At 38.4% G+C, this 8,554-nt stretch overlaps 1 protein-coding gene across 1 annotated transcript in view; it reads left to right on the top strand.

Annotated features, from left to right (window-relative positions):
* Window positions 1-1,109: 1,109 nt before the first annotated feature.
* TENM2 (teneurin transmembrane protein 2) overlaps window positions 1,110-8,554 on the top strand; it is a gene marked incomplete at its 5' end in the record, with an annotated part of 39,986 nt that continues 32,541 nt past the window's right edge. The window contains 6 exons of the mRNA XM_009573777.1: window positions 1,110-1,320; window positions 2,342-2,461; window positions 3,973-4,234; window positions 4,959-5,226; window positions 6,317-6,460; window positions 8,056-8,305. Coding sequence (XP_009572072.1) covers window positions 1,110-1,320; window positions 2,342-2,461; window positions 3,973-4,234; window positions 4,959-5,226; window positions 6,317-6,460; window positions 8,056-8,305 — 1,255 coding nt within the window. The remainder of the gene's footprint in view (window positions 1,321-2,341; window positions 2,462-3,972; window positions 4,235-4,958; window positions 5,227-6,316; window positions 6,461-8,055; window positions 8,306-8,554) is intronic.

The following is an 8,554-nucleotide window of genomic DNA, read 5'->3' as shown; positions in this document are numbered from 1 at the left end:
GTACTTTTGTCAACTAACCTACCGGAATGTTCTCTCTTGCGTATGATATTCAGTATGTGCCCAGGCCATATTTGTATTAAAAAATCAGATTAATATGCCTTGGGGAGTCTCTGAAAGTTTACAGACCTAAGTAGATTGCAGATTGAATGCCTGATTCTAGCCAGAGTAGATGAACAAAAGTTTCTAAATTGTTAGAGATTATAATATTTTAAAGTAAATGGTTATTAATTTCTAAATTGCAGTAGAACTCCATTGAGAGAACATATTTCAGTTAAATGATGATACCAAAGGAAAAGATGATGCTAGAAGTTGTTACCGTATGTGCTAAAAATAGTCAGTTGTGATTTATCTAAGTATACGGATCGATCTCCCCATTGAGGATTCCATTTTAATTTCTGGTGTTTAAATTCTAATTTTTCTTAAAAATACGTCTTAAGAAATATTCTTGATGGACAACCTAATATGTAATATGATGACTGAACCCACCAGCTTTGTGACTGATCCTTCCTTATCCAATTATGCAAACATGTTCTGATTCAGATATCTGTGGGAGGTGGGAGTCCAGCAGCACTTCCCTATGAATTGCCAAAATGGCTACAACGTAATTTTTATTTTACTTAGGTAATGGTAACTTACTCTGTCACCCCCATCTCCTTCCCTCATCTCCCCAAATAGAACAAATGAAATAAACCAGCACAATTCTCAAGACTCTTATAGCCCAGCAAGGAAATCTAAAAACTTTGTAAAATAAACTGTTGGAAAGTTTTAAAAAAAAAACACAAACCAACCAAACAAAAAACCTGAACAAAAAATCCTGTACTCCTTCCACTATTCCTTCTTTCTAATTTCAACCCTTAACAGATTTCTTTGGGATTGATTCTCATCTAACACTGGTTTAAATGAATTGTAGCAGTAATGGTGTTTAACCAGTGTACCTGAGAAAGTCTCATCCTCATTGCGTTATTGGTTCAATTCCCAGTTTTATGGCATAGAGATGTTATGAAGAATAAGCATCAACATTTTTGCCCAGTGCCTTAAGATGTCCATTAAATATTATTGCTTGATAGCACTGTGCAGCTGGCTGAATCTTGATGATTCTTACCTTTCAGATGGCTTGGTTGACTGCCTAGACCCAGACTGCTGCCTCCAGTCTACTTGTCAAAATAGCCTGCTGTGCAGGGGTTCACGTGATCCTCTTGACATCATACAACAGAGCCATTCTGGTTCACCAGCTGTGAAGTCATTCTATGATCGAATCAAGCTCTTAGTGGGGAAGGACAGCACTCATATCATCCCAGGAGAAAATCCCTTCAACAGCAGGTAGCAGCTATAAATATGACACTGTATCTGTGCAGTTGCATTGGATGGGAAAACTTCTCCTAGAGATTTTATTCATGTTTTAACATGAGATGCTGCTCACCAGTCTGCTTCTCTCAGGGTACAGGGAAGGTGGAAGGGAAAGGCGCCAGGACATGGAGACTCCTCTCCAGCTGTGAGAGGAGAAGGGCAGGAACAGACTGGCCATGCCAGAGAGCAGCAGAGCAGGGAGAAGTGGGGCTTGCGACTTCGCAGGAGTCTGAGAACGCAGCCAGGCGGGCAGCAGCAATTTCTGCCCGCTGTAGCAGCAGCAAAGCACTCCCAAAAGAGAAAAAGACTGACTGTGCCTCTTACAGGAATAACCTGTCTTCATCTCCTTTAGGTTAAGCAAAGTTGCTTAACCTGTTGGCTAAGAAAACTCTGTATTTTGCCTGTGCGTAAAGCTGGCCTTAAAATCAAATCCTTTCTCCTGTTGACAAAGTGAAAAGCAAGGGTTACAAATCAGGACCGAATGCAGTGTATAAACATCAGTCACTCCCTATGATGAAGGAACGTGAACCTTAATTTGGAAAATTGGTTTTATAAGAAAGAGGCATGGCATTACACCGTATTTTTCAAGTGTATTTGGCATCCACAGACATGCTATTGTACCTAGGGAGGTTTCTGAGAAGTGCCCAATCATCGTTTCAGTGGGACTTCAGGGTCACAGTTCTGGCTTGGCTGAACGTGAGGTAGCTTTCCACTCTGCAAAGCCTCGTTAGACAATGAGACAAAGCCTCATTAGACAAGGAAGGCACTAACTCAACAACATTATACTTTTATCACTGCAGAGATAAGCAGTTTCTTGATTTAAGTATATAGAGGGAGCTGGGCAATATTGTGGTATCTTCAGTATTCTACAAATCTTTGGAGTAAATTGGATTTAGCGTAACTGAGGTACAAGTGTTCCACTACTCAGTTTATAAACAATGTAACTTTGCTTTTGTAACTAACTTTAAAACCTTTAATTACCTTTCTTTTTCAGTCTTGTGTCTCTTATAAGAGGCCAAGTGGTGACTACAGATGGAACTCCTCTGGTTGGGGTCAACGTGTCATTTGCCAAGTATCCAAAGTACGGCTATACCATCACTCGTCAGGATGGCACGTGAGTTTGCTTGCTTCATTGAGTACCTATGTTGTATGTAGTATCCTTGCTGATTAACAAATGGTGATCTAATGGAACCCTGTGGTATCATGCATTGCATTCCTCCCAGGGCAAAGAGCTATTAAGTAAACACAAAAGTAACTTTTCACATGGCATTTTGAACACTAACTGCAAGTAAATATGAAAAGGCTGACTTCTGATAATAATGTGTTAGCAGGCAGACTCTTTTCAAATAAATTGCTTTGTATCTATGAAAACATTTGTGGACTACAGTAATATCCAGCTGAGACCAGAAATATTTTATTTTAAAATGCAAGGCAGGCTAACACTGCTAGGAAAAAAAAAAAAGTAGTCTCATTATAGAATAGTATATTTTGTTAAAAGTTCCCTTCTGCCTCTCTTTCCTTTTGAAGATCCACTGTCTTTTGAGTTTCTTCAGGGCAGAATGTAATCAAAAGATTCTAATTGAATATATTTAGACAATTTCCTGCTGTGCAAAAAAGTGCTTTTTCCCCCTCATATCAGCTGATTTGAAATGCACACAAATTCAGATAAACAAAAATCAATGTGTCATGTTTTATCTAGTTTACTGGCTATAGTAACTAAAACAGTGTATCTGTGACACGTGCATTGTAAACATTTGCCATTTTATCTTGATCTTGCATGCAAACAATTGAATTGAAATATGAGTCAACTGAACTATAGGGAGTATTTAATTTCCACATTTGCCAGAATATTATTCTGTTATAATAAAAGTATAATGTTGTTGATTTCAGTGGTTTAATACTACAGTGAACCGTGAGCTGAACTGTATTTAGATCTGAATAGATTATTGAAATCATTGAGTAATTTGTTACGTTGCCAGCATTTACATGAAACAACTGATATCTACTTCTGTTGTCAGAGCAACCTTAGAAGTATTTTACCCACTTAGGCCAGATTTCAAAACACTTGCAGAGCTCCACGTTACTGCTATGATTATGTAGGGGGTTGGGAGTAAATACTTAGTCTCACTGAAAAATGATAGATCAATTGTCTGGGGACAGGAATTCTTATCTTATGTAGATCTACATCTTGTGTAGAACACATACAGAAAAACTTTTCGTTACTGTTCTCTTACTGCCATGTTCCCATTCTGTGCTTGATGGACAGCATCTTTTAGGAAAGGGATAATTCAGTGTCCAGCTCAGTATGAACTTGGCTCCTCTGCTGATTTTATATATAAATATGACTTGTGGTAATAAATGTGGTGGTTTGTTTGTTGGGTATTTTTTAATTATTTAATGCAGATTTTATATAGGTTTTTCCAGGTGCCTTCAAATCATTGCTTGTCTTGGCTGGATTTCAGTTGTTTAGTTGCCAATGTTCACATCCCATTACTTATCATTTGAAGCATGACACTTAAAATATACCTATGGCTATAGGTATTGCTATATACCTATTTCATTAGTCTGGAATGCTATTACTGGAATTATTCAGTCTTGTCACTTCTAAAGCCCACGTTTTTCTAGATTTGACTTGGTTGCAAATGGCGGAGCATCCCTAACCTTGCACTTCGAACGGGCGCCATTTATGAGTCAGGAAAGGACAGTATGGTTGCCGTGGAATAGCTTCTATGCCATGGACACACTTGTGATGAAGACAGAGGAGAACTCCATTCCCAGCTGTGATCTAAGTGGTTTTGTCCGTCCTGATCCTGTCATCATTTCATCACCACTTTCAACTTTCTTCAGTGATGCTCCTGGCCGGAATCCCATTGTACCAGAAACCCAGGTAAGAACAGTGTGAGTGAAAAGGATATAGAAATCAGTGGTCAGATGCTAGTGCTGACCTGAGCACTTACCACAGGGTCACCATTTGTCCCCTGGAATTGCTGTAGCAATGCCTCTGTAGAGTTGCATTCACTCTGACAGATACCAGGTTTTCTAATGAGGTCTGCAGGAGATACCCTAGGTTTACGTCACCCAGACGCATTTATCTTTGACTACCTTGCACTTTCTCATTATCATATAATATATCAAGAATATCTCTGTATTTCATTTGACAGCTTAGGTGTTTCAAGAGAATTTTGCAAAGGCTTGGTGTGTGCTGCTAACTGCGGGCTGTTTTCTTGTATGTTATTTAGGACAAAGGAAAACTCTACTGGTATTACTGTTTCACTACTTTATTCAGTTAGTCTTTACTTTATGCTAAATGTTAGTGGAAGTTGCAGGTTCCTGTGACTGTTTTTCTTATGTTCCCCTTGCATATAACTTGCAATAAAACTGCTTGTACTTATTTGCACTTTTGCCAGCAGTGGGCTCTTAAAAACAAGTGTACACAGATGCCAAATAATTATTTGTTCAGAAATGTCAGCTGAACTGCATCATTTGAGGATAACCATTTCCAGTAGTAGAAAGTCATAAGTTCATAAGAATATGCAAGGCAATATTATTCTAAAAAAAACCAAACAAACCCAAAGCGCTAATGTAAAATGTTTGATCTTTTTGCTGTTCAGGTTCTTCATGAAGAAATTGAGATCCCAGGCTCTGGTATAAAGCTCAGCTACCTGAGTTCCCGTACTGCTGGATACAAATCCTTACTTAAGATCGCCATGACTCAGTCACTCGTGCCGCTAAACCTAATCAAAGTTCATTTGATGGTAGCAGTAGAAGGGCATCTGTTTCAAAAATCATTTCAGGCATCTCCCAACTTGGCATATACATTTATCTGGGACAAAACAGATGCATATGGTCAGAAGGTTTATGGGTTGTCAGATGCTGTAGGTAAGTCAGCATATACAAGCTCCAAAACTTTCCAAACACCACTTGTAATTCTTAGTAAGAAAACTGCTAAGATTTCTTATGGAGAAGCAAATACAGGCTAAACACTTCTTGTCTTCCTGACACAATTTATCTTTGAGTTATGTTTCTTTTACACATTAAAGATCACATTCAGAGGGTCTAAATTCCATCAACATGCTTGTGTTTCCTGATCGATAGCTGACTTAGAAGGTTTAGACCAGACAATGGGAAAAACTGGCCACAGGAACTTAGGTGAAACCTAGTCCATCACTATGTTTTTATTTTCTTTCAGTTAACAAATGAACCTCATGCTGGACTGGCTGGCATTCTTCAGTGCGTTTGGATTTTCATGCATGCTGTTATTGTAGCCTCTTGTGGTATAATACATTTGAAATGAAAATGGGGTTTTTCTAATGCTGTTCAGTCTTGTAGTTCTATAGCTGGTTTTAGTTCATATCAGAACAATTTTGATACAACAGTGCTAAAAACGGGCATCAGAGCTGTGCCAGTGTGGAAAGAAAAACTTACTTTAAAAATCTTATTTCTTTTCTATATTTTCTAAAATCTTCTTTGCTATAGCTTTTCTTTCTTACATTATTGCATAAGATATTGCTTTCCTGAGTCATCCTTACAGTGTGTGTGTGCTTAAAAGCACAAAAAATTTTCACTGCTCCTTGGTATATGGTATGTAAAATGAACACACTAAATGAATGCTGTGAACACCTGGCAAATTAAGAGTTTGATCTTGTCCTGTTATCTGATAGAATAATTTTATTATATTTTTAAAAATTGTATTTCTCACTCTTCTGTCACCAAACCAGTCACTTCCCTATGCCAGCTATTCAAAGAGAAGTGATCAGATCCCTGCAGAGTACATGTGAATGAAGTTTCAAATTTGTGTCTAGTCAAAAATCTGAATTTTAATATTGTAGAATAAAAGAGTGGAATAGAATCACTCCATCTTCTTGAGGGGCCTGGGGAACTGGGATGCTGAATTGTTTGAATGTTCTCTGGACATTTAATTCAGTGTTTGTTCAGCCAGTATATTAGATTTTATTTTATTTTATTTCAGTTTCTGTGGGGTTTGAATATGAGACTTGCCCCAGTCTCATTTTATGGGAGAAGAGGACAGCACTGCTGCAAGGATTTGAACTAGATCCTTCAAATTTAGGAGGATGGTCTTTGGATAAACATCATGTACTTAATGTCAAGAGTGGTGAGTTAGTTAATTCCATGTGGTTTCTGTGCTATATGGTGTTTTGTCTGTGAACACTTTTTATTTGCATTCTATTTACACTTTAAAAAATGCAATTTCTCCATTCTTTTTGTTTCGTCTTTATCTTAGTAAGGTATGGGACATGTTTCAGTTGACAGAAAATTTTTGTAGAATTTCAACAGATATTTTACTGTTCTGCACAGCATGACTTTCTTAAAGTCCAAATCTTTATCCTCTGGTCTGTTGTTCATTTATTCCCCTATAATGTCTTTCTGTCTTCCTTCCCTATTTTTCTCATCTGAACCATACCCGTTCCTGGTTCCTCTTGTTTGACCTTTTTCCCTCTAATGTGAGGGAATTAAAAAGAGTATGAGTCTGTGACGAGATACTGACTCTCATTTGTCTTTTTCTTTTGTCGCCTGTTTGTTTTTTCCTCACTTCTCTTTATCTTTACATATCCTAAGCTGGATGTTCCTATCTTCATATTTTACGAGAGACTCTTAGGGAGCTGAACGCTTAGCATATATTTCATTTTATCCCTGTAAAGTGTTTTCTACAGCCTCCGTGCTGATCCCTGCATTAACAAATTGCAAACTATATTGTTGCTCAAGAAGTCTAAAGTAGTATTCAGAATAGGCAAGATCAGGCTATTTGAACACAATTTAAGTGCTGTGAGTGGGTCAAACACTGTTGAGATAGCCATTCGGATAGTGCATGATATTCACTGTCGCCACCAGTGGGGAGCCAGTTGCTTTACATTAGGATCATACAACTGCATTTCCAAAAGAACACGAGGCTAAAAGTTTCCAGCCAGATATCTACGATCTTTGATACATTGAAAATGGTCGTTCTGTCAGAGAATCCACTCCCTTCTTGGAGCGGGGGTCTGCTCTTTGAACAAATATTTTGAAAAGGAATCCTATCTTAAAGGCATTTCTTGAAGCCTAATAAAAATCCTTACCACTAGCTTCCCTCTTGCCTTTCATCACTGATCCTTGGCAGCCCTTCTAGGAGTCATCTTTCTCCTATCTTTTCATTTTCTGTGCTATCCTCTTCTCTGGCATCTCCATTTCGCGTTTTTCATCTTCCGTTGAAAAAGTGTGAAAGACTTTATCTTTTTCAAAAGATAAAGAAAGAGAAGCAGTAAGGCTGGAAAGAGAACAGTAAGGCTGGCACAAAATTCCAAACAAAATGTAACATAGGAAACTGGAGTGAGAGGATCCAGCGACACAAATAAGGAATGTGACCTCTCCACTGTTTGCCTTCTCACTTCCCAATTAGTAAGACAGTCTAAACCATTGTGCCAGGCCAGGGGGTGTATGGCATGGCAGTGTTTTCTTTCATAATGAATACCAAAGGACTCTGGGTTTAGGTTTGGATCTGTAGTTGCGTACGTGTGTGGTTTTTAACAGAGAATCTTCATTACACCTTTATTTTTACTACTGCAAAGCTCTTTCACTCTTTTTGCACTGTTGAAGAACCAAGTGCTGGAGTCCTTTCAGTGTACAGTCCTTAACAGCAGCTGTTGAAAAGAGAACTACCTAAGTCCCCTGCAATGAATGATTGTAATAACCGCTTTTCCTCTTCGTTATTAGGTATATTGCACAAAGGCAATGGAGAAAATCAGTTTCTAACTCAGCAGCCGGCTGTGATAACCAGCATTATGGGGAATGGGCGCCGAAGAAGCATATCCTGTCCTAGCTGTAATGGTCTAGCAGAAGGAAATAAACTTTTGGCCCCTGTAGCACTGGCAGTGGGTATTGATGGAAGTCTCTTTGTTGGAGATTTTAACTATATTCGGCGTATCTTCCCATCCAGGAATGTGACTAGTATATTGGAGCTGAGGTAAGGTGTTAATCTTAGCACTTCATTTCTGTAGCCTGTGCTCAAATCAGCCTTTACCATTACTTTTTATAATTTTGTAAAACATTGTCGCTTTCAACCTATTTAAATTCCAGTGGAGAAATGGGGCACAGAAATGCATAGTTCAAAGTCTGTAGCTTATCAGAGCAATGACTATAGAGAAGGACTAAAGAGTACAAACCAGCTTGTACAAAAAGCACAAACCACCTTCTTCTGTCCTGTTGGTGATCA

This window comes from Fulmarus glacialis, unplaced genomic scaffold, assembly GCF_000690835.1.
Source record: "Fulmarus glacialis isolate BGI_N327 unplaced genomic scaffold, ASM69083v1 scaffold9513, whole genome shotgun sequence".
Taxonomy (NCBI): domain Eukaryota; kingdom Metazoa; phylum Chordata; class Aves; order Procellariiformes; family Procellariidae; genus Fulmarus; species Fulmarus glacialis.
This window is presented reverse-complemented; position numbering and strand designations above follow the sequence as displayed.